At 47.7% G+C, this 25,046-nt stretch overlaps 1 protein-coding gene across 3 annotated transcripts in view; it reads right to left on the reverse strand.

Moving 5' to 3' along the window:
• Positions 1 to 23,655, reverse strand: part of ANTXR2 (ANTXR cell adhesion molecule 2) — a 79,045-nt gene extending 55,390 nt beyond the window's left edge. For 2 of the 3 annotated variants that reach the window (XM_041459618.1, XM_041459617.1), the window contains exons 1-7: positions 23,501 to 23,655; positions 22,623 to 22,694; positions 19,488 to 19,559; positions 13,691 to 13,772; positions 12,639 to 12,746; positions 12,471 to 12,539; positions 11,563 to 11,643 (exon numbers count right to left, since the gene is read on the reverse strand). In XM_041459618.1, coding sequence (XP_041315552.1) covers positions 11,563 to 11,643; positions 12,471 to 12,539; positions 12,639 to 12,746; positions 13,691 to 13,772; positions 19,488 to 19,559; positions 22,623 to 22,694; positions 23,501 to 23,625 — 609 coding nt within the window. In that variant the 5' untranslated portion in view covers positions 23,626 to 23,655. Of the gene's footprint in view, positions 1 to 11,562; positions 11,644 to 12,470; positions 12,540 to 12,638; positions 12,747 to 13,690; positions 13,773 to 19,487; positions 19,560 to 21,644; positions 21,736 to 22,622; positions 22,695 to 23,500 lie in introns of those variants that run through there. The other variant, XM_041459619.1, reaches the window with a different exon arrangement.
• Between the last annotated feature and the right edge of the window lie 1,391 nt (positions 23,656 to 25,046).

Here is a 25,046-nt window from a genome sequence, read left to right on the forward strand (position 1 = left end):
CTTTGCAAGGGTGGTGGCCTAATTCTACCATTTCTGCCCCCCTCAAACAAAGCTTATATTGGGGTGACAAAGCCTCTGAAACTAAAATTTGGGTTTGTAAGTTTGTCTGGTTGTTTTCTATACTTCAAAAAGACTCCTGATAGTGCATGCTTGGAAAAAAAAAAGGATAATGGTAGAGAAATGTGCCATGTCCCCAGAAGCTCCTCTCCTCAAGGATCAAGTTTGCTTAAAAAGCAGACATCAAACCTCATCAAGGACTAACTGGATTCAGGTGGAGCCAATCAGAAGCACACAAATATAGTTCTTTGCTTAACCTCTGTTTAGTATCCTTAACAGTCCCTCTCAGCAACACTGAAACACTGCTCAGAACTGAGTTTCCCCAGAGTTGAACAGAAGCCATCACACTCTCTGCAGGGTCCAAGCCCACGAGCTGTCCTGAGACCAGCCCTGTGTACGGTTTGGCTCATAAGGATTCTGCCACCACCACGGGAAACTGAGAATATTTTCAATACAGCAACTGCTGCATGTGCTTTCATGTGTGGGGGAAATGAACGTATTTGCATGGCTTAGAAGAAGGTACAGAAACTTGACACCTTTCATTGTTCCCACTCACTCTTTCCTATCTGTTTTCATCTTTTTTCCCTTTCCACACAAGCTATCCCTTCCAGCCAGCACAGTGCACTCCAATAGAAAGTTTTTTCCCCCTGGGGAGAAACTATGTGAAGGCATCTTACCCGTTTTTCCTTATGATCTATGTGCATTATTTAACATGCCTTCACACCCCTGTCCTTTAGAATGTAAAACTAACTTTAAACTATCCTGCTATGGAAACCTGGGCTGCAAAGTCAGCAAGACCAAAACAAACTCCACAAAAATCTATACAGTGCTCCCTCTTTTCTAGTTCAGGATAATCCAAGACACTGCAAATTCATTATTTAGAAACCTACTGCCCACAAGAAAAGTTGAAATAATAACTCTATAAGGCCATCCTTGGATAGGACAGTTAAGCACTCTGCTGACATAAAATAAATTCAAGTAAGACAAATTGCCATATTTTAACAGCATGCAAGGAGAGATTCTGAGAATTGATGTCATCTGCTTTGTCTCCAGAGGTCCACACCAAATATAGGACTCTGTTCCCAGGCTCACAAAGGTTTTTCTCTCATTCCCTGCCCTCCCCTTCCTCCCAGTGGTGGCTTTACCAGAGAGGACCAAATCCCCACAAACCCAAGAGCAAAACAGAGCAGAAACCTGTCAGCCTTTGTCCTGCTGTCTTGCAGCTTCAGCAGTGGAGAGCTGTGCTAAGACTAGAGGGAGTTCTTCGCCTTCTGAGGCGACCTGTGCAGTGTGGGAACGGTGCCAGCTGGAGCACAGTCTATCAGATAAAGTGACCACAGCTGTGAGCAGGTAACAAGGGTGTGGCTGCTGGGACAAGAGAAGGCAGTGGAGTTCTGTTCTGAGGCAGTCAGTCTCTTGGACTGTACAAAAATGAGACATGGAATCCATGCCCCAAACATCCAGTCGTTCAACAGCAGCACAACAGACTGCTCAGGAAATGGTTCTGTAGCTTCTCCGTGTTCAGGACTTGTTACATTGCTGCCATACAGCAGCAGCAGCAGGCAAGGATCTTATGTTTTAAACCCTGGGGCTTTTTAGGGCCAGCTCTTAGAGCAGCCAGCACAAGAACCAGTGGCACAAATGCAGCTTGTGCTCCATGCTGACTCTGCTGCCCAGCACTGCTGCGCAGGGATGGATGCATGCAGGGCAGCCTCCCACCCCTTCAGTGAAATCCCTTCTTATGGCTCTTGAGTGGACCCTGTGCAGTTCCTATAGCATCTCTCAGTAAAGCAAGTTGATAATATCAGGACACTTCTGAGAGCAGAAGGTACCAGAAGAGAAGCATCCAAGATACCCAGGGGCACTCACAAGCCAACTCGCCCTTGATGCAAACTCACTGGCACACCTTGGGTCCTACCTGCCCTAACAAGCTCTTCTTTGCTGAAAGGGTTGCTGTCAGTCAGCTGCTGGGCTGCCCAGCTCCTCTGGGAACACCACAGCCATACCAGCTGGGGCTGTGGAGCTTTAAACCACCTGTCTCCAGGTTATTTCAGTGGCTTACAAGTAAGCACATGTAAGTCTTCCTAAAACAGTTGTAGGAAGTTCATTTATCAGGTCCATTTACCCTTTATCAAAAGCTTTATCAGCTTTTCCATGTGCCTCACTTTTCACCTAGTGCATTTTTCCCAGACTTTCCTGATTGTTAAGGAGTACTTAAAATCCATATCTGTCCTCATGGCTTTCTACGTGCTTCCCACTAGAAGGTTCCTGAAGGCTCACAGAAACTTCAGTTCACCATTTCTAAAGCAGTGGACTCCCATTTTTGTCATTACTAACGCATTTCCTCCCACCAGAGCTGCTGGAGAAACACTGCCTGTTTCTGACCTGCAGGTGTCTGAACTGACCGCTCACTGGGGTGTTGTCAGCCCTGAGCTGCAGAAACACCCCACACCCAAATTCTGACATCAGCACTGAAAGGGCAGATGTCCCTGCAGCACGCTGCACAGAGGCAGCCAACTAACAGGCTGACATCAAGCTCCCCACTGCTAATGGTCTTTGCAAACTCCACTTCTGTTTATCAATTCTGCCTTGCCAGAGAGATCTTTCCCCTGCTTTATGCAACATTTCTTCTTGTGGAAAATGTGCTTTGTGGATCTTCCAGGACCTCTTTAGCCTGTCACAGACCAGGCCTGGCTCTCCTGGACTCTTTTTTTCATCCTCACTGCTGCCTCTTACAAGTTCTCAGTGTTTAACAGGAAAGCAGGATGGCTCCTGCAGTTTTTTCAGTATTTAGCCTGCCATTCCCTCAGCACATGCTGTGGAACAGAGCTGTACCAGGCGGCACAGTGTTACACAAACAACAACTTTTCCTTCCAGGCCTCTAATGAAGGTTGTGTTCCATGAAATTGTGAGAACAATGCACTAGTAACAAGCCATGAGCAGCCCAACCATACAGAGACAATTAACAAAATACGCTAAGTGTCAATTTGTCTTGCAACCTCACTCGGTTTTGCTTAGCCCCGTATGCAGTTCAAAAGTTTTTGGCAGCAGGCAGCACCATAAATCATAACTTGCATGGCATCTGTTCCTGCCCAGAACTGTAAACTGCATACAGGGTTTGGGTAGGTCATCATCACAGCTGGATTCTTCACTGAACCACCATAATGATTTCAAGAACTGAAAATGCTCTATGGCTATGTACAGCATTTGCTTCCTGGGATAGAGGTAAGAATAAGCAGGAACTGCTGGAAGGAGACAGCTGCTGACACATTCTGGTCAGACTTGGCACATTAACAACTCTGAACAACTAAGGATTTCTAGAGCCACCAGTGGCCTTTCCTCCCTGTGGATCCATTCAAGCTTGCACCTCTGTTTACATCAGTGCCCACCAGAAGCTGACCACAAATCAGGCTGCTGTCATTTTTGGGGAAAGGCAGCATGAGTCTCTGAGTAAAGTGTATGTCCGGTAACAGAGCAAATGCATCCAACTTGCTATTTCCAGAACCTGTTTCTAAAGAAGAGAAAATGTTCACCTTTAAAAGCTCATCTTTGCAAGACTTGTGCAAAACCCCCTGACAGCACAACAGGATCGCTTCCACACTTGGTGTGTGCACAGATAACATCCCTGCAGCTTTATCTCCTGGTCGGCGCACGAAGCCTGTCCCCGGAGCGCAGTCCACGGACACACTGCCAGCCAGAGTGTGCACAAGCCAGAGATGGCAGCACGGCCCCGAGAGCACCCTGCATGGCAGCCTCAGAGCTGCAGGCAGTAGTAGCTTTTCTGTGGAGACTCCTTTTCTTTCCTCTCTCCCTCCCAAATGTGAGGTCTGTAATTTTTCTCTAGGAATGCTACAAACAGAACAGCTGGTGAGCAAAATTGTAAGCTCAAGGAAAACAGAGCTAGAAACTAAACACTGTTCATGGTGTGACCTGCCATGAGGATGTGCTTTCCTCCTGCCAAGCTCCTCCCTCAGGTAACCACAAAACCAGCTTCGTGAAGAGCTGCATCTCTCATCAGGGTACATATTTCAAGACACAGTGGCAAGCACCTATCTCATGTACTTGTCACTGCAACACACGGACTGTCAGTGTCATAAATTTATGGCAAGTGGGGGGCAGTAATGCAAGGTGATGTCTGAGAGGGCCCTGATAACAACATAAAGAGTGTTTAAATCTATGCTGAGCATTCCGTGCCTCAGCTGGATCTGTGCATGCAGGCGAAGCCTCAAGGGCTGCCAGCTGTGGGCCTTTTCTTGATGAGGAATTGCCTGCACCTTTGGGCTCCAGGTTTAGCTGCTCAGCAATGCCACTGGGCGTGGGGGCAGCTATTTAAATGGTAGGCAGCAGCAGGGCTCCTGCGTACACAGGGGGAGCAGGGCATGCAGATGGGCTCCAGAAGCTCAGATCAGAGCTGGGGAAACCTGTCCCAGCCTACGGAACACTGCTCCTCAGCAAGGCCATTCTCTGGTGAGTTAATGCCTTCTGGAGCCCCATCCCAGCTCGGGGCTGTGGAGCTCCTCAGAGGAATGCATGATGAAGGCAGCACTGTGCTGGTGCTGGGTGAGCTGTGTCCAGTTGAGCTCACCCAGGTGCTTGGTTTAGTTCCTAAAACTATTCTGCTTCGTTCCTTCCAATTGGCTGCATCAGGACTGGGCTTACCCTGTGTTTCCATGTAGGTTTGTTTTTCTATGAGTCACTTAGAAGTATTACTGGCAGCTAGCTTCCTTTTTTTTCTTTTTAACTCAAAACTTTTTTTTTCTACTACTGCTAAGACAGTAAAAAGGAAAGAGAAGTCAAGCAGGAGGTGTATAATTGGTTTGCTGGACTCACTGGTTTTGTTCCAGAGAATGAAATGCTGACTGTGCATTGAGCAGGATCTTTTGTGCTGAATTCAGTGACTCTTATGGCAATGTAAAATCAACACGTGTGAAATGAGGGTGATGAAGAATTTAAGGCGTATGTAGGCTGGCATTGTTACAGGTTTCTCATTCATGAGCTGTTGCTTTCTTTATGAAAATAGTACTTGTGCCCCCCCCCCCCCGCCGCCCCATAGCATGGCAGAATTAGGTTTTAACAGAAAAAATCTAGAGTAGGTTACAAGAGGAAAGAAATTTAAGTAGAGCTCTTGATTTCTGTGATTACACTGGAGAAACCTTTATCAGATTTTTTAAGTGAGAAGCACCTTCACAGCCCACCTTAGGCTCTGGACAGGCCAGCCTGTCCATACAGCAATTAATGCTTGAACTCCCTGAAATTAACTGTTTCCAAAGTGCAGCCTCTCATTCTTTCTAGCGTTGGTTTCACATCACGTGCCTCTGCTGTGCTCAAGCAAGCTCTGTCATTTATCTCCCCAGCACCGAGCTGTGCAGAAAGGCACGAGGCAGCAGGACCACCTCACACTAGACGGAAGGCAATCAATTCAGGGTGACTTGGAACAAAACACATGCTTTTCAAGCAAACACCATTTTGGTGCTTCTCTCCCACAAAGTCAGAGCAGGAACTGCAGCAGTTAATATCTAATGGGCTCTACCTTTCTCCGCTGCCAAACAGCTGTGCCTGTGACTACATCTCGCTGCCAAGCCCAGCCTGCTCCCTGACACTGCTTGGCAGTGCCGTGGACAAAGAGCGAGGGGAAGGGGAAGGCTGCTACCCTGTCCCCTATCTAAGTGAAAAAAATCCCTGAGACATATGGTCTTGCATAAAATCACCACCCGAGAGAAGCCTGGCGCGGCGTTAGGTTAGTGAGAATATTCTAATTACACCAAGGCTGAGCAGCACCTCATTGGCAGCCACTGAGGAAAGCAAATGGAGATGACAAAACTGTGGGTCATGAGATGCGTATTTTAACAGCATCAGAACCTTTACCCCCAAATTACTAAAAACAACCCTAAAACCATTACTTTACCAAGTAATGTAACTAGGAATCAAGACAAACTGTTACTTTCCATAACAGGAAAAAAAGTTGTTTGGGCTATTTATTTTTTTTCTAATAAGTAAGAAAAATCTGTCTCAAAGAAACTTCTCACTAAGGAGTTGCTGGATTTCATTTGGACCTGTGAGTGCTTCCTTTGGAGCCAGTTGTACAGCATCCCTTATGTAAGAGAGCTGCCAGGCGTGCAGGGCTGGCTGACAAGTCCCATCCCAATCACAGGGCACAGGCACGCTCACTCTAACCGGAGTCGTGTCAGTGCCGGTGCTGGCTTATCAAGCTCACTGTGCTCCAGGAGAACATTATATGGTTTGTAATATGTCAGAGAATGTCAAACTGAGGGCTGCACGGCAGTGAAGGGTAGAGCAGAAAGCATTCTATTCCAGGCCATTGATTCCTTTTAACAACTACATGCAGTAATTCCCAAAACTACCTCCTCAGTCTCAATCACATGGAAAACATAGCGCAGCGTTAGTTCTGAACCTTGCACCCAGTGCAGCTTGAAGATTAGACCGTCCAAGGGGATTAAATAAGATGACTGATTTAATCAGAATAATTCTTTTAATGATAACTTGCTGCATTTCTCCTCCCCCCACCTCCTCAAAGGTCTAATAGTTTGCTTCCTGGATTCCCAGTGCATAAACCGAGCATATTTTCTTCCTACAGGAAATGATCCAATTAAGTTGATGTATAATTGATAATGAACCGTTTAAGCTGATTTTGGCCTTGAAAAATCTTAACCGCGTCCAGTCAGCTGGCTGACCCCCCTTCATCCACGGTGGAGGGACAGGACTTGGGGAAAGGGAGGGAGCAGGCTGAGCACACTGCCCAAGGAAGTGGAGGGAGGCAGCTGAGCTCGAGGGGGCTGCACAGCAGAAGGGATTATTGAAAATCATGTAGTCCCTGATTGCTGCTCAGTACCCGAGCTGCAGCCTGGCCCCTGGATTTGGGCAGCTGAGTTTGGTGAGCAGCCATGTTAGAGACATGGAACCAGCGTTCTCTGGTGTCTGACCCTGGAGAACCACTGAGGCAGTGGGGAAGTTTCCCACCCTCCCTAAACACAAATTCTGTTGCCTTACAGCAGGTACCAGCGGGAGATGCTGTTGGACTCCTGGGAGCTGGGTAATTCACCCTCCCCCAGTGCCAAAGCCAGGTCAGCCTGAGGAAGTGCTGCTGACAGCACAGCTGGAAAAGAAGGCGTCAGATCCATGGAGAGAAGCTGGAGCATGTCTTTGGGAAGCCAGTGCAGTAAGTTTTATAAACAAAAAGGCTAAAGTTGTTCCTCACATGAAAACCTCTTGCCTACCTCAACAAAACTGACTCCCTCTTGCTAGACTGTGGTTTTGTCCCTGCCTGGGCACCACCTGGCTGTCCAACGTGGTTTGGGGGCTTCCCTCCCCGCTGACTTTGTGTTAGTACGGCAAACGGGGACAGGTCTGCTCACCACCGAGTTGTCAGCAGCCTGCGGGGCCCCTCTCCGCTGTGTGTGCCGAGCCCCGGGGCACAGGCGTGGTGGCAGTGAGCGTCACCACGCTCCAGATGAGAGGTGAGTCGGCGAGGGAGCGGCAGCGTGCTGCCGCGCACGGTGTGTGTGTGTGCAGCAGCTCCCTGCGGGCCCCGCTGCGCTGGCTGTCACCGAGCCGTGCAACTGCAACACCGCAACACGCTGCCATGCACAGCGAGTGACACAGGAGCCATCCAGCTGACACGGAAACCCCCAGGATACTCCACAGATACCCTTCACTGGTGTCCAAAGGGATTGGAATGCCAGAGGGATTTTGCTGACTGCTCTTTGCAACAGGAGCAGACTTCCCTCCATCACCCACAGAGTTTTACTGGAGAGAATTTATACTTTTATAGCAAGCAATTTATTTTTTTACAGCACTCCCTACTTAAACCCCTTTAGCCAGAGTCTGACACGGGGTGAACCTAGGTTTTTTTAAGGACCTTGTGTGCATTTAACCCTTTGTTTGGCCTCACTGGCCCCGGGTGCACTCCTTGGGTGGGTCTCAGTCAGTCCATGTCAGCCTGGGAGCTTGCACCCTGCAAACCCTGAGGTCTCCTCTCCCCTGGTCAACCCTTCACCAGGAGGCAGATCCTTGAGTATCCCAATTGGCAGCTTTTCCTGAACAAACCAACAGCTTTATGCTGAGGCATAGGGCTTTTTCCCAAGAGGCTCAGCCAACTTGGAGAGAATTTTGCTTCAATTTACAATGCAACTACTCAGTCACATGACTTAATCTGGTTTTTTTTTTTTTGTCCATTATGTTTAACAGTGAGTTTCCCATGTAAAAATAAAAAAAAAAAAACCTGAGCACCTGTAAAATGAACAAGCACAAGGAGAGATTACCAATTCTATTTCTAATCATTTTCAGGTAGAATTTTTAAGAAATTTTGGAACACCGGAAGATAAAACAACTCTAGGCTGACCCTTTTTTGACCTACTTCCTCTAAAATTCTGCATGTATCAGTTCCTGTAGTCTTATCTGTAAGTTTTTGTGCTGTTTCCTACGAACAAAATATATTTTAACTTCCTGTATTAAGTGCTGTCAACTTACTTCAGTATAAAATTGTGTTTGTCTACTTAGAGCTGTCATACACTGATAATGTTACTTAAGTGAGTTCCCTTAATGTAACTTTTCAAGGTACCAGCCTTGTCCAATTCTGCCTGCAGAGACAACCAGACAACTTTCACTCACAAATCAGCAGAACTTCAGTTTAATTAAGGGTTTCATTTTCTTATCTAGTAGTGATCTGCTGCACGGTGACAGAAACTGTGCCCTCCCAAAGCCTTCACCCTGTCCTGGCTCGCTCACAAGGCTGCACTCCGTGTAACAATCAGCCAAACCCCATCAGTGACTGTTCCTCAGAGTGCGGTAACTTGCCTTCAGCGTTTTGCTTTTAAGCTCTAGAGTTTTGCTCAGATTTATTCACACTGACAATGCTGTTTAGTTATGACCTTGTAAGCTAGGTATGAGCAATGCTGGCAGAGCAGAAACTTTGCAAAGCAGCCCCCTCTTCACAGGTCTGGACAGACTTTTAGTAGTGGATGTTAGTAGTGTAGTTGGATGTAGTTAGTAGTGTAGTAGTGCGTGTTATTCAGCAGAAACAATGGCATGGAGGTACATCAACCCTTCTCACTTCCCAAGGGTTTTATCAGAACTAACGTCAAAACACGGCGCAAGCTCTCCTGCATCTAAGCCAAGGTTAGTCTAAATGTTCATTCATTATGACTGTCCTGAATGTTAATCCCTGGTCATGATTAAATAGACATTGTCTATCTGTCCAGAGAAAATAAATTGGAGTAGTTGCTTATACTGAAAGCAACTGCAGGAGCAGGTACGACAGATAGTCTGTGCTGAAATCATCACTTTTTTTTTAACACTAACAAACGCAGAGTAAGTGCTCAGCTCTCCGGGAATACAGTGCAAAAGTAACAAGATAGCAGCCAAATAGTCGCATACCTGGAGAGATCAGTGTAATAGAGGCTCCTGCATCACCTACTCAGCAGTTCTGGGCTGTAGTTTTGCTCAGGGGCTTTAATTGCTGGGTTGCTACCATTTTTGAAGACAATGTTTTTTTCTGAATAGAAATTGTTCAGCAACATTCACAGAGCGTTTCACAACTGCACCTTTGACTCTGTACTTTGAGCAATACTGTTGTATGTTTGTGACCTATCTCCTTTTCATCTGGGTCAAAATTAGCTTTCCCCTTCAGATCAGTGTCTCCGAGTCTGTATTCTCTAGCTAACTTGCAAACTGAAATGAATTTATAATAGTGACTAAAAAGGAAAATGTGACTATTTCATGTTCAATTATATCTATTTATCAGTGCTATAATGTTATGAGAATTAATTGTCACAATCACTCCAAACCCCAGCAAAGAAAATTGAGTATTAATTATATTAACATACCAAATATCCGTGCTGCCATTCCGTGTGTTTGGTCCTGTTCTACAGCTGTGATATGCCCAAATGTGGGATTTTTACAGCCAGGTTTTTCCTAAGTATCAGAAGCAGCTGGATTGAGGCTTGTGCAAACACCATCAGGCATATCTTGTTAGAAAAGCCTCGCTCCCTGCTGACACAGAAGTGAAGGTGCTTTAAAGTTCTGGGAGGTATGGATGCAGCAGGCTGGCACTGCTAGCAGCCAGAGACTGCCCAAAACCACCTTGGGTAATGGGACGCCCTACGGCTTACACTAACCTGCCGTGTGTTTGAATGACAGACTCTTTGAGCTGAGCTCCTCAGAAACCTCAGTCGACCGTAGTCCTGCTGCTTCCCGAAAGGAGCGGAGGAGTGCGGAGACCTGAGCCCTCAGAAATGCCCATGTGCAGGTCAGTGACCCTCGCTGGAGGGGAAACTCCGAACGCGAGTGCCTTTACTCCTCTATCCCTGACATGCTTATTTGCAAAGCAGTATCCTTGGAAACACCACGTCATCAGCTGGGGTTAAACATCCAGCCCTTATAAAAAAGCCCAGCACTGGCACTTGGATCATTTGCACCCGCAGCATAGCTGAATCCTAAGAGTCCTTCAAATGGCACAGAGATTTTAAATAGTAAAGGTTTTAGGCAGCGCCACATTGGCTGCCCTGTCTTTTCAGGAGAACAAATGTCAATGCATCAAAAGATGGATTAATTTTCTTTACAAAACCCAAGGAAGATTCTGGAACTACACTTATTTTAAGTAACAAGGGAAATAAGTTGCTGCATTACGGCATTCACAAAAACCACAGTGCTCAAAGGAAGTGATAAATTCGTGACTGTAGTATCCTGTATGTGAGTAGTATCCTCTTGTTATTTAAGAAAAGGAAAGGGAAATGAATGACAGTGGGCTCTCTCTCAGAAAAAGGATTTCATTATTGCTTTTGACTTCTGCCAGTAAGCAATGTGCTGCCGACATGCAGCAGCAGCACTGCTAACCTTGCATAAAAAACACAGCCTTCAGTCTAAAATGAGACAAATAACTTTTGTGTTCACAACCACAGGTGTCTTAACACACAGCTGAAACAGTGTCAAGCCACTGATCACAACCAAAATGTTTCTCTTTGATCCCTTTCTGCGAACCACAGTAATCAGCTAAATGGCCTCATCTCACCTGCAGGAGTTTGTCACGCCATGCTGAAAACTGGAACTGAGTCTTAACGCTTATTGGGATAACAAGCGGTTAAAGTCATGGATTTAAAACGCTTCTCTCTGTAAGTAAAGGTTAGTTCCTAAATTGCACCTATTCCCCAGATTTTAAGAAGTTGTTTGTTCTCAAGTCTCCCTGAGTAACAGTCTCCATTTTTTCCAGACCAAACGTTTCCGAAGCAGTCATTTATCAGAGCATGCCCCAAACTTTGCACATGAACTCCCCTCTCCTCTGGAAGAGTCCTCGAATTCTACAGAGGGTCTGAGCACCAACAACTGCAGGAGGCACAAGCAGTGCTCATTTACAGAACTGCCTCTCTAAGGTAATGGTAAAGAACTTCATCTACTGCATCTCCTGCCTTAGGAACCAGCTCTGCCTGGAAGTGGGACTGGGGAGTATGCGCTAATCTTGAGGAAAGGTAAAACTTATTGCCTGGTACTCACAGAATTGATTATCCCCTTAAGTGCTTGGAATCCTCCAGTGACAGGGAAGACTTGCTCTTTCACGTCAGCAATTCTTTCCAGCTTTGGAGAGAAAACACATGCAAACACATGAATCATCTGACAAACTCAATTCCTCACAGTGCTTTACACCCTTAAAATTTAAATGGATGTCAACCCTCATCAATTCTGTGAAAAGAGGGAAACTTGAGAGCTCTCTCACAGCTAACTAAGAGTTTTCAGAACTGCAGGACTTAGCACAGCCAACTGCAGCTAACAAAATGCTGGCTAGTCATCGTGGCAAGCATCACACTGAAGAAGCTTTTCAGGGCCTGTATCTTGGCCGTGGTTTTGTACCTCTGTCCAGAATTGCCTTCCCCGTTTGCTCTGCCTCTCACTAAAAGCTCTTTCTCTGCATCTTCTGCAGGAAGCAGCCCTTTGTGTACCTCTCCTTGAAGCCACTTTGGCCTAACAGGAGTAGCTACAGTGTTCACTGGGACACAGCAGCTCTGGAACAGCTTTCCAGTGAAGGACATGAATCCCACGTTCTTTTCCTTATCCCAAGACTGTTACATATACACTGCTTGCATCTTGCCTACAGCTCCTCTGTTCATGTGATCAGTACCCTGACCTGGTTGCCATTCCAGTGAGAGGGGCTTGCCTGCACCCTCCCGTTGGCAGCTCCCAGTTAACAGGGGGATTTCCAACGGGTCTCCTTGGCAGTGAGCACGACACCCACACGTTCTATTTATGTCTACGTATACATCTGAGTGTGATTCCTGAGCCAGAGAAGACATTACTCTGCCTAATGTAAGTAAAATTAAATTTCTGTACTACTTAACATCAACTCTGTAAAACTCTGGGTTGAGGTACTGCCTAGTACTCTCTAATAGTAAAGGTCTTATTCTTACCTGTTCTTGTTCAAAATCCTGGACACCGACACAGTAAACTCTCGCTCCCAGCTCTCTGGATTTCCTTGCCTGTGGCATCATAGAACAGGAAATAAGCAATTTTTTTTATTCAACAAGGCAGCACCCAAAGTCTGCAGAGCACGACATGTATTTCCAGCTCGTGCTCACCTCCTTCTCTGCATACAGGGGAATCTGACCGTCCAGCTTGCCATCAGTTAGTGCAATGATGATGCTAGAGAACCTTGAGCCTCCTTGCTTCGCAATTTGCACGTTGGCCTGAAAACAACAAAATTAATTATCCACCTTAAAACTACACCCAAACCTTTAACCGTGATGCATCTTCTAAGCATCTAATACAACACCTCTCTCATGGCAATCCTCTGCCTCCCTTGAACTCACTACAGGCAGGGAAAACCCCTCATCGGTCCTTTCCAGCCACCACTGAGCCCATCTCTAAAGCACTGGGGTCACTGACCCATCAACCCTTACCAACACGCAGTTCTTCCAGGACACATCTCTTCAAATCCACCATAAGGGTTTCCTTTGCTACCCCCCAGATTTCAACACAGTCAGTAGGTTCCAAGATATTAAAAGAATGGCTTAAAACTTTTTTTTTTTTTTAACAGCAACAAAATTCCCTTTGCCCAGCTTTTCATTGTGTAGATCCTGCTTGCAAGGCTCTACAGTCACTGGGGAATAACTGACTGTTCTGTAACAGTGAAAGCTTAGATCCTCACCTTCAGGGCCAGAGCTTTCATCAAACTGCACTATTTGAACAAAGAAAAATAAAAGTGGCTGGGAACTCTATAATTAAGAGAGTCCAAAATGAAGAGCATTTGTCTCTGGATCGCTGCTCTGTATGGTAAACTCTCCCCAGGGAGAGCGCTCTGGAAGGCCCTGCAAGCCCCACAGCCCCCAGCTGCGTGCGGCTGTTTACCATGTCACTGGGATGCTGGCTGAGCTCTGAGACCCACCCCACAGACCCCTGCTCCGTGAGAAGGAGCGAGTCAGAGACATTCCACATGGCACATTGCTGTGATGGCTAGTCATCTTCTGCTTGGGATTTGCAGAGTGTCTGGGCAGCACTGGGACCACTCAGGCAACCAGACAGATTTGAGCAAAACAGACCGATAAAACATAAATCTATTTATGTTACAGGTTGTTACCCAAAGGGTGAGAACAGAGGATGTGTTGATTGCAAGAAGATGAGTAAAACCTACCTGTTTTAGTCCTTCATGTATGTACGTCTCACCTGCTGGTGTCACCTCCTCCAGATCCTTTAGACCTTTCTTGATTTTCTCTCTGTGAACAAAAAAAAAGGTAAGAGCCTGTTTGTATGACCTGAAGTGTGAAAAGGATGTAATTTATCAATTGAAAAAAGGTATTTGTCCTCACGGAGAACTGAAATGAAAAGCTGTAACTTAGAGCCTTTAGCTAGGATCCCACGTGGAGGCAGACTGTGTGTTCATGACAGAAGCGGCGCTGTGGGAACAGGTATTTCAGACCTATCTAACAAAATATGCTTCAGTGAGTCAAAAAGATGCAATCAAGGAAAATGTCCAGGTGGAGCAGGTATTGCAGAGAGGTGGCAAAGCCTCAGATTACATAGTCCAGTGGAAATTCTGTTGCGTTAGGTCTATCTTGCTACTTTAAACCAACTCTGCTTCCAATCACATTGCAGTTAAAGAAGAAATCCCCTAAAACAGCAGTTCTATTTCAGCAGCAATCTTCCAGATCAATATGTACGCATTTAATCACATAGAACTGGACTTCAAAAATTAAAATCTTTGCCCTGAAGAAAACATCAATAGGCAAATGCAGCATTTGCAAAACACCTTTTGTTCGCATGGGAAAAGAGCAGGATTGAGGACAGATTTAGACTTTGACAGTTAGAACCTTTTTGTGTGACCTTTCAAAAGGCATCCCTTCATAAGACAGGTCCACAGCTCACTTAGATTTAATGGGAGAATGCATCTGCTCCGTGATTTTTCACGAGCAGTACAGCAGATCCACCTGGAAGATGCTCTCTAACTATGGGGCTGAAATGGTTAAAGTTGATAGACTGCACCACAGAAATTATTTCCAGTGAAATCAGCACAAGTGGGGGGAACAAAGGCAGAGAGACTACTGAAACAATCAGATCTGGAGGGTCTTCATTCTTCTGCAAACACAGTTCCAGCCAAGTCCACGGGAAGTCATGCTAGGGAATGAAGAGCAAAAACTAAGAAGGGGCAAAATTTGGGCCAGAATATATAGAACACTGTGACAAATCTAGGTGAGAAAGAGGAACCCAGCAGGGGTGAGGAGATGGAGGGAAAATACATCGCGGGATGCGTGAAAGCTTTCCTTAGGCCAGACCAAATGAGAAAGAATGCATATGCCACACTGCCTGAATGCCACCCACTCGTCATTTGTTCCACGGATGGGCTTCCTCTATGTTTAGCAGCTCTGTTCCAAAGTACAATCCATAGCTGGAATAAGCTCCCCGTCACAGGATCCACTGATACAACCAGGGAAGGGAGGGAGTAGAAGAGATATGTGGCACTGAATGTATGGAAAGGAACAAGTTATGTAAGATAATACAATCTGTTTGATCCAAATATTTTACATTCAGCATCTATAGAAACAACTTGCAAGTGATTATGTACGAACGCAGATTATAAACCACAGAGTTGGTGCTTGCCAGAAATGAGTGGCAGCACATCACAGGCGTTAGTGCTCTGCTGCCAAGAAACAAGCAGCAACTCAAGTCCCAGTTTTCTGAAACAGATTTCATTTTGCAAAAATAGCTTTTGTACAATCAGTTCGGTTTTATTTATCTGCAATGTCTTGTGACCCGGTCACACAGCAATCTCTGGTGCTGCCAGGCCTCTGCCTACAAGGGGCTGCAGGAAAATCTTTGGTAGCATGAGCTCTTTTAGCTGTGTTTAATCAGGCACCATCTCTTGCCCTCAGGGCACAGCTGCACCAGACAGACCCAGCCAGATGTTAACTAGCTCCCAGCATTCTCCAAGCTGGTCAAGTGCAAGCGGGTCCTGGTCTGGATGCCAGAAGGCAGTGTGGATGCAGGACTTGGGGCCCAGAACCAGCAGGAGAGGTGGGCTCCATCACTCCAAAACTCACCCCTGGCTGGTCTGAAGGCCAGGCACAGGGGCTCGTGCCTGCCTGCACTGTCCTGGTAATCAATGGGACTCAGCAGTCAACCAGCCACAGCACTCAGGACTCCTATTCCTGCTCCTCAGTGCTCTCACAACTTCCCTTTCTCTAGTTTCTGTAAGGCTGCTTGGTGGCCACGGAAGTCCCCAGGGAAGTTCTGGTTGTATAACTCATCTGTACCGTGACAGCAGCCTGGTGACATCTGTACCTCAGCCTGGGTGCCCGGACATCCCACGGCATGGCTCAGGAACACTAACAAAGGCTGAGGGCTGCTGGCTTTGTGGTGCAAGTCAGAAAAGGGACGGAGGTGGAAGAGGCAAAACAGAATCAGCAACTTGCAGCCTGTCTGTGTTTGGGCTGAATAAGTACAAATTTAATATCTTTTACCCACTCAGCATATGCGCTGCAGCCCATTTCTGTGTTTTAGCATAGGCACAGCTAATTTTTTAATAGATACCCCGTCTGTTCTCTCTCTAAGCTGTGTAACTGCCTCAGACAGCTCCTCCAGCAGCAGCCAGGCAAACGCAGCTGCTAATACCCATGCAGACTCTGGAATGGGTGTTCTTAGCTCCTCTGAGTGGGGGGACATTATTCTGTATGTCTTTTCCGTGTTGCATTCCACCTATTGAAGTGCTGGAATCTTGAATTATCTCAAGGTGATGACCACGTGAGCACTGGCAGGAGATGGTGGCTTTCACTGAGCATGTATTTCTGGTGAGAAGTGAGGCTGTGTGCTGCAAGGCAACAGCTCATCCCTAACAAACGAAGGCAAACAAAACAGGTACTTGGGGTTTGCTGCTAAGGAGGATGTGCAGTAAACAGGAAAACACACACACGTGTCAGTGAAACCGAGAGGGGAAGTGTTCTTTAACAAAAAGAGGGATGGCTCCATCTCTGATGAGGTGAGCTGTCCTACTGGAGAAAGGAAACCCTGCACAAGCCTCCTCAGACGCATCACTTAGAGGAGGCTTGTGCCTTCTAGGCCTCTTAAACACTACAGAGGGTTGATTCACTTAAAAGAATTACTCTGCTTCAAACCTGAGGCCTCATGCACGGGCTCCAGATGAAAACCACATCAGTGGCCAACTCTGCTATACTCGATACACGCAGCAGAATGCACTCTCTGCAGATGAGTCTGTTTTGGCAAGCTGCCCTGGGCCCACGCGCAGGGGCAGCTGACGTGACTGAGGCCCCAAACACGTCCATGTCTTACACATCCCTGTGAAACAAGGAGCAGTCAGTGCACCACTGGACTAGGGACAAGGACGGGATGGTTGGTCATGTAACCAGGTACTCAAGAGTCCTACTTTCCCACCTTCACTAACACCATCTCTCTTTATCTCCAGCAGGAGTTTCACCCAGACAGAGGCAGCAGGGCTGGCCGATGGCACCGGTCAGCGCTGCCAAAGCAGACTCACAGCAACCTGGACTGCTGCTGGCCAGCACAGCTGGCCAGAAGAGAACAAAGGCAACATCATGCCAGCTGGATGGCATTCCTGAGGGTACCCACTGTCCCAAACCGCGGGTTTTCCAACCGTAAGCCCGAAAGGTGAGTGCACCAATCTTTGTTTACCACTTATTGCAGTTTCCAGCTCAACTTCACAAACGTGTGTATTTCAAATGGGCTTTAACCAGTGTGAGAAGGCTGTTCCACCTGGGTGCTGTTGTTATTCCATGGGGTTATTGTAGCACTGTCTGTACTGTGATTAACAATGACTTCTCTTTACAGAGTTAGTCACAGTGCTGCCCACACTCACAAAATATTTGGGAATTTGGGGGTTTTGGCGCTATGCTGTGGCCTTCTTTATATCCACAGCTTTATTGTGCAGTAAACCCAGCAAAAACATTCTGCAAACAATCAGAAGCCTAAGGCTTTCCAAACAAAAATTTCTGCCTTACTTTGATCTAACTGCTGGGAAGAAATTGTTTCCTGACATTTGGGAATTAGCAAGTAAGCCAGGGCAAAAACATGCCTGTAAGTCCAAAGTGCACGTAACAAATCAAGGCCATAACATCCCATAATCAGCCTCACAAACACCCATCCCCAGAACTGCATTGGGCCCAGCATCCTCATCTTCTGTTGAGAACAATGGGGGCCAGACAGTCTCAGGATTTTTCCTCTGTTGACTTCTTTAATATCTAAAAGGACAGCTACTCCAGCTGTGTCTATCCATCCTTACCTGTGTACATATGGTCACAGTCACCCTCTCTTTGTAATTCCCCCTGAACTAGAAGGGTGGCACTTTGCCTCCCCTGACACACTCGCAGGAGCATCGGCCAGCCCTGAACTAGAGCCAAGGCCCTCAAGGGAAGCCACTAGATCTGCAGAGATTCTTCCTGTGCTTTACACGAGGCTTCTGAGAAAAACGCGATTGTGTCCCTGGCTCCAAGTGTGCCACAGACCGGCAATGAAAAAGGCGCTTGTGTCCCGGTGGCGGGCTTCCAGCAGCCTGCCCGGCATTTCAAGTGGCCTGTGTGCTATCAGTGCTGCCTCTCGGGCCTGATAAGGAACAGGCCACTGACAGCCTACTGAAATGGAGAAAGGACCTCATTGACTTCAGCAGGCCTCAGAACAGGCTCAAGTGTCCTCTCCTGACCCCTCTCCAGCCATCTGGAAAAATGACTTATAAGCTTCTCTCTGCCCACAGAGAGCAGATCCAATATCCCAGTCTGGATGGGGGGAAGTGGCTGTTTTCAAGTCAGACCACTCTTTAAATGCTAAAACAGGAGGGGCTCAGACCTGAGTTTTTAGACATCTCAGATGTCAGCTGAGATGCTGCCTGTTGCCAGCAGCAGGTCTTTTCAGGAGGTCTCGTACTTGTTGTTATGCATTGTTTAAAACAAACAAACCCACAGCAGAGCTAACCAACTACAGCACACCACGTTTTGCACTGACCCTGCTAACGGGAGCAGAAAGGACGGACCACCTTACTTCCACCCTGCCACAGGTTTGTGGAGTGACTCCTAAATGGTTTATCCACAGGTTCAAAACCCAGAAGGTTGTGCATGGCAGTAGCTTCCGGACAGAAGGGAGAGAGCAGAGGTCGTGTGGGTTTTGAGGAAGCTGCGAGGATACAGAAGGACTCTGACAGCAGTGCCACTGTCCTCTGCTGAGAGCACTAACTCCACACGACCATTTCCCAGTTTCTGGGAGTTCGGTAATTATTTTTGCAATATTTTCCCCTCTACCAGTTTCTCCTCCTTCTGTTTCCCCCCACCCATCCTTAAGATATCCTAGCTGCAAATCCTCACTTGCTTTAGAAATCAGAGTGAGCAGCCTTGAATTCCAGTGCCTTCAAACCATCCACTGAAAGTTCAGGTCCACCCGTACATCACCACAGTGTCAGGAAGATCTCACACCCTTAAGGTGGCACCAACCCCACTGTCTAAAACAAGCCCTGAAGTCCAGATTAGGAAATACAAAACAAAATACCTACCTTACTTAAGAATATGAGAAACATTTATTTACCATCTTATGCTTCTCCTAGACATGAAAAAATCCTGATAACCACAGAGTGGTTACAGGTTTTTGAATGGTTTTTGCTTTACAAAACCAAATGGAAGAATCATTCTCTCACTGTGCCAAGCAAGATGCAGAGTCACACAGAGATGAAAACATTACTGCTAGTTTTTCTGCTAAGCAGTGGCAGAGGTAACATCAAGGATTTGTTTCCCATCATTCCTCTCCTTCCTTTTTTAGGAGGCCATCCTCATATGGTCACAAAATTAAATCAGCTCTGCAGGGTGGCTTCATGACTGGCCACCACTTAGAGGTATCAGTCGTTGCTCTGTTCCTGTTACTGCTGCTCTGATTCAGTACGGGCAGAGGGAGAGAGGGAATTAAAAAAGCACAGCACTAACCTGTCTCCAGTTAGCGGCATAATGACATGCGCCTGGGTGGAAAACACGATGAACGACAGTCTCATCTTGGGGCTTCAGGAAAGGGAAAGAAGGCAGAAACATATTTCAGAGAAACATACCTATAATTCACTTATTCAGGTCTCATTCACATGATCTTTATCCTCCAGCCTCCTAGGAATGTATTTTTGAACTACAAACCCAAAACGAGAGGAGTTAAAGCATTTTTGCCTACCTTCTCCTCACCCAGATGCTCAGGGAGCAGAGCAGCTGAACTGTTCCTCTCTCCCACATGACAGTCTCCGGTGATGTGCCCCCCCCAGGCACGGAAGGTAAGGCACACCCTCTGGAATTGTCAGGGCCGCAGGTGTAACACCAAGGCAGGCACACCACTCGGTTCCCTCCTGCTCCCGTGGGTACTAACCAGGCACACTTCCCACCTTCGAAACTGACCCTGGCAACTTCCCCTTTTCTTTCAGGGTGACACAATGTCGATTTCCAACCCTGCTTTTTGTTTATCTTTATCATCTCCTCCCAGTCTCAGAAGCAGTGCCTACTGACTGCCCCAGCCCCCTGAAAGCAGCACACAGGGTCTTCCAGAGTGACACTGCCTTGGTTTCTCTGACCCAGAGACTTGTGAGACTTGAAAACTTCTTCCCTGAAAGCATCCAGAGAAATGTCATGCTGTGAAAAAGCAATGCTGTATGAACTGATTTGATTGAGGAATTAAATATTTTTCAAATGTATTTTTAAGAAGGTCACCTGTCTCTTTGCACAGGGTTGCAGGGAATCATATCTACTTAGCAGTGGAAAACACTTAGGAGTTGCCTGATGCTCTGGAGGCCCAAGACAGGAATTTTCCCAAGGTAAGTTGTATCATCTCTCCTGCATGATTTCAAATTTTAAGCATCGCTATTTTAATATATTCACTAACTTTGTAATGTACTGCACACGAGTATCAGTATCAATTAATCAGGTTACGGTTAGTAAGGACTTAACACTTGAAAAGCTGAATGACCGTATGTTTTCAGTCCACTGATGCACCTTAAAACTACTGATATCAAGGGAATGTAAGTACTTTTTTTCTTTCTTTTTTCTTTCTTTTTTCTTTCTTTTTTCTTTCTTTTTTCTTTCTTTTTTCTTTCTTTTTTCTTTCTTTTTTCTTTCTTTTTTCTTTCTTTTTTCTTTCTTTTTTCTTTCTTTTTTCTTTCTTTTTTCTTTCTTTTTTCTTTCTTTTTTCTTTTCTTTTTTTTTTCTTTTTTTTTTCTTTTTTTTTTTTTTGGTGTCATTCCAGAGCTTACAACACAACTTTGAAAAGTTTCTGTCGCCCCCTGGACAGAAGTTTTGCATAAGTTTACAGAAGATTTGCTTTTGACAAGATGACAATAAGCTGTATTGACTTATAAAAGCCTAATTGGATCATCCTGTTGTTAGCAGGCCAAGATTATAACTGCACTCCGCACTGGCTTTTCCTCAGCAAATCCTACCACACCATCTCTCCCTGTGTGTGGCGAGGGATTCGTTCGGTTTATTCTGGGTTTTGTGGTAGGGTTTTTTAAAGCAAAGCACTGCAATCCTCAGCTGTTTGTACAGAGCGGTCAGCCAGGATTTGCAGCAGCTATTTCAAGAGGAGCTGGACTTGCCCGACAACACTGCTGACAGTAACAAAGTTGATTATATGTAAGTACAACAAATGCAGTGTTACATGGCATGGGCTTCCTCTGAGTTTGAGCTTTAACACTGCTCCCCTCCTTTCGACCTGCACTATATATTAACGCATATGTTTACATGTGCTCAAGACTGCTTCTTTATACACATCTCCAAATGCGGAATCTCCATCAGAAACTAGGCACATGGTGTATTGAAAAACAAGTTTTAAAAAAAAAACTTCAAATCACATCTGAGAGTCATTTAAGAAAGTGAGTATTTAAAGGCACATACTGTCACCTTTTTGCTGAGCTCCAAGCACAAGAAAAAAAAAAAGTACAAGTTCCCAATATCTTCCAGCAATTTGGGTCTTAGAGGCCAAACTTTTAATGTGTTTGAGGAGCACATCCCCTGAGCTTGCAAAAGCACGGGGACCGGGGAGGAGGGAGGGTGTTTAACACAGCCCAGAATTACTCCAGCATCACCTCGGGTCTCACAAGCAGCACCACGCACCTCACAAATCTTTCTGTCAGCTGATGTACAAAATCAAATATCTCTCGCCAGTTCGTCGCCACGCTCCCAGACCTACAAGGGAAAACCAGAGCACATCAGCGGCCTGATCCGGGGTGGCATTTCGGGCAGAAACTGACAATATTCGCGGTTCCACATATCTCCAGGAACCGCCAGCTCTCGCCGGTAAGTTTGTCGCCCGGGCCCCGCTCCCCCTCGCCCTGAGGGCGACTCTCTCCTGCATGATTTCAAATTTTAAGCATCGCTATTTTAATATATTCACTAACTTTGTAATGTACTGCACACGAGTATCAGTATCAATTAATCAGGTTACGGTTAGTAAGGACTTAACACTTGAAAAGCTGAAGGACCGTATGTTTTCAGTCCACTGATGCACCTTAAAACTACTGATATCGCGGTCAGCCAGGATTTGCAGCAGCTATTTCAAGAGGAGCTGGACTTGCCCGACAACACTGCTGACAGTAACAAAGTTGATTATATGTAAGTACAACAAATGCAGTGTTACATGGCATGGGCTTCCTCTGAGTTTGAGCTTTAACACTGCTCCCCTCCTTTCGACCTGCACTATATATTAACGCATATGTTTACATGTGCTCAAGACTGCTTCTTTATACACATCTCCAAATGCGGAATCTCCATCAGAAACTAGGCACATGGTGTATTGAAAAACAAGTTTTAAAAAAAAAACTTCAAATCACATCTGAGAGTCATTTAAGAAAGTGAGTATTTAAAGGCACATACTGTCACCTTTTTGCTGAGCTCCAAGCACAAGAAAAAAAAAAAGTACAAGTTCCCAATATCTTCCAGCAATTTGGGTCTTAGAGGCCAAACTTTTAATGTGTTTGAGGAGCACATCCCCTGAGCTTGCAAAAGCACGGGGACCGGGGAGGAGGGGGGGTGTTTAACACAGCCCAGAATTACTCCAGCATCACCTCGGGTCTCACAAGCAGCACCACGCACCTCACAAATCTTTCTGTCAGCTGATGTACAAAATCAAATATCTCTCGCCAGTTCGTCGCCACGCTCCCAGACCTACAAGGGAAAACCAGAGCACATCAGCGGCCTGATCCGGGGTGGCATTTCGGGCAGAAACTGACAATATTCGCGGTTCCACATATCTCCAGGAACCGCCAGCTCTCGCCGGTAAGTTTGTCGCCCGGGCCCCGCTCCCCCTCGCCCTGAGGGCGACCGCGGCCGCCCAGCTTCCCCACAAAAGCCCGGCCTCCGCGGCGGGGCGGCCGGCAGATGCTGCCGCCGCTCGCCCTCCCTCCCAACGCCTCCGGCCGCAAACGCACCTCCGGCGGGGAAACTTCCACGGGCCCCTCCGCACATCCCCTCAGGGAGGTCCCGGCAGGATTCCCGAACTTCCCGCCGAGCCCCTCACGGCGCCTTTCCCGCCCAGCCCCTCACGGCGCCTTTCCCGCCGCTTCCCCTCACAGCTCCCCGCGCGCGCGGCCCCTCAGCCCCACGCCGCGCCCGAACAAAAGCGCCGCCGCCGCCCCGCTCCTCGGTGCCCGATGGCGGCGATTCCCCCATCCCCGCCGGCGCCTCGCCCCGGCCCGGCCCGGCACGGCCCTCCCTCCCCGCAGCGGCGGCGGCGGGCGGCTGGGGCGGGGGACAGGGCGGGCGGGCTCGCACCGCCCCCGCTCGCCCGGCCCCTGCGTCCCCCTGGCGTCCCGGCAGCCGCGTCACGCCGGGCCGCGGTGCTGCCGGCGCTGCTCGGGTGCCACAGAGTAAGCCCCACGTAAATTTAGTGCCGAGGGGGGTTGGGGATTGCACAAACACCACGGAGTTGGGGTTTTGAAACAAACAGCGCCTCGCCTCGCCTCCCCGCTTACTTGTCCAAGACGAAGTACATATCGAAGGCTCCGTGGCACGACGGCTCGCCCGCAGCCGGCGCGGCGCCGGCGGGCAGCGGCGGCAGCAGCAGCGGCAGCAGCAGCAAGGGCACGGCCCCGGCCATGGAGCCTGCGGGCGGCGGAGAGCGCAGGCGGGCGCTAACACCACGGAGTTGGGGTTTTGAAACAAACAAACAAAAAGAAAAAAAAAAAAGCCCCGTCCTGACAGTGGTCATGTGTCTCCCACAGGCTGCGGAGGTGAATCAGACTGCAAAAAGGATCTTGCTTTTCTCTCCGCTGGAGGAGATTATGGGGAAGTCAGAGGCATCCTGCTGGAGAGTTTTCCTGTCATCTCGCTTCAGCCCCATTCCCGCTGTCTCTGGACGGCTGGCTGCAGCCGCAGCGCTCTGACCTGACACATCCGTGTCACAGTGCCTTCTCCACGCCGATCCCAGCGCCAAGCCAAGCCTCCCTGTGATGCGAGTTGGAAACTTGACCAAAGCCCGCGGACCAGCAGTGAATAATGTCAGCCAGAGAGCTGGCTCACGAAGTTCTTAATGCCTTTGAGCTAGCAAGGCCAAAGGGTAAGCAAGCGGTGTTTTACAGTCTCCGTGGATACACAAAACATGGAAGATTAAGGGCAGAGCAGCCTGGGCTTTGCCAGAGACCCAGCCAAAAGAAAGGCTGAGCAGAGGCTTGTGAGACAACAGAGGAAGCTTGCTGAGCTTCCCAAAACCAGCTGCGCTCCAGCTTTCCAAGCTGCACGAGTCCACCCCAAGCCCCAGGAGCACTCGCCTTCCCTGGGAGTACGTGTCATGTTATCCAGATGTTGGAAATCTTGCTTCAAGCGCATGTGACCCCGTGTGTTTGGAACAAGCCTCCACTGCCAGTTCACTCTTTACTTGTTTCCAAGTGTGTGAATTCCTCTTTTAGCCTGTGGTTTCTGCTGAAGAAGCAGATAAATCACGGCTATTTTGCTGGAATGGCTGGACGAGAGGGAGATAGGCACGTAGGACGTACAGAGCAGTGGCTCACGGCTGTTTTGCTTCATCCACACAAGGTCTGCAGCCTTTTCCTGGTTCCCAGAACTCATTGCTGACGCTTGGCTCTCTCCCCAGCCCTCTTCCAGTGCCACAGTGCTGCACAGGGTGCCCAGCCCCATCAGGACAGGCGTTCCTCCCTGTGTGCACACAAACCCTCAGGAAAGCAGCCTCCTGAGCTGCTATCTTCATCATATTCTGGGAGCCAGATGGGGCATCAGCGGCTTGCCAATGCCAAAACAAGCCATGTTGCAGCAGCAGGAGGGGACCTTGGCTCTTGGCTGCAGCAGGGGAGCCAGGCCAGCCGCAGACCCCTGCCCCAATCCCAGCTGGGTGTCCCGCTGCCTCTGCCTGTTGGTTCCGCACCTGGAGCAGGCACAGCTCGTCCTCGCTCCCCATCCCGCCCGTCTGGAATCCAGGTCACTTGCACGAGGACCTCCTTCACACTGGCTTCTTGTGCCTGGAGGCTGGGACAGCAGGGAAACCATGGGTCCAGGGAGGAACCG

Source organism: Pyrgilauda ruficollis, unplaced genomic scaffold (genome assembly GCF_017590135.1).
Source record: "Pyrgilauda ruficollis isolate IOZ18807 unplaced genomic scaffold, ASM1759013v1 scaffold139, whole genome shotgun sequence".
NCBI lineage: Eukaryota > Metazoa > Chordata > Aves > Passeriformes > Passeridae > Pyrgilauda > Pyrgilauda ruficollis.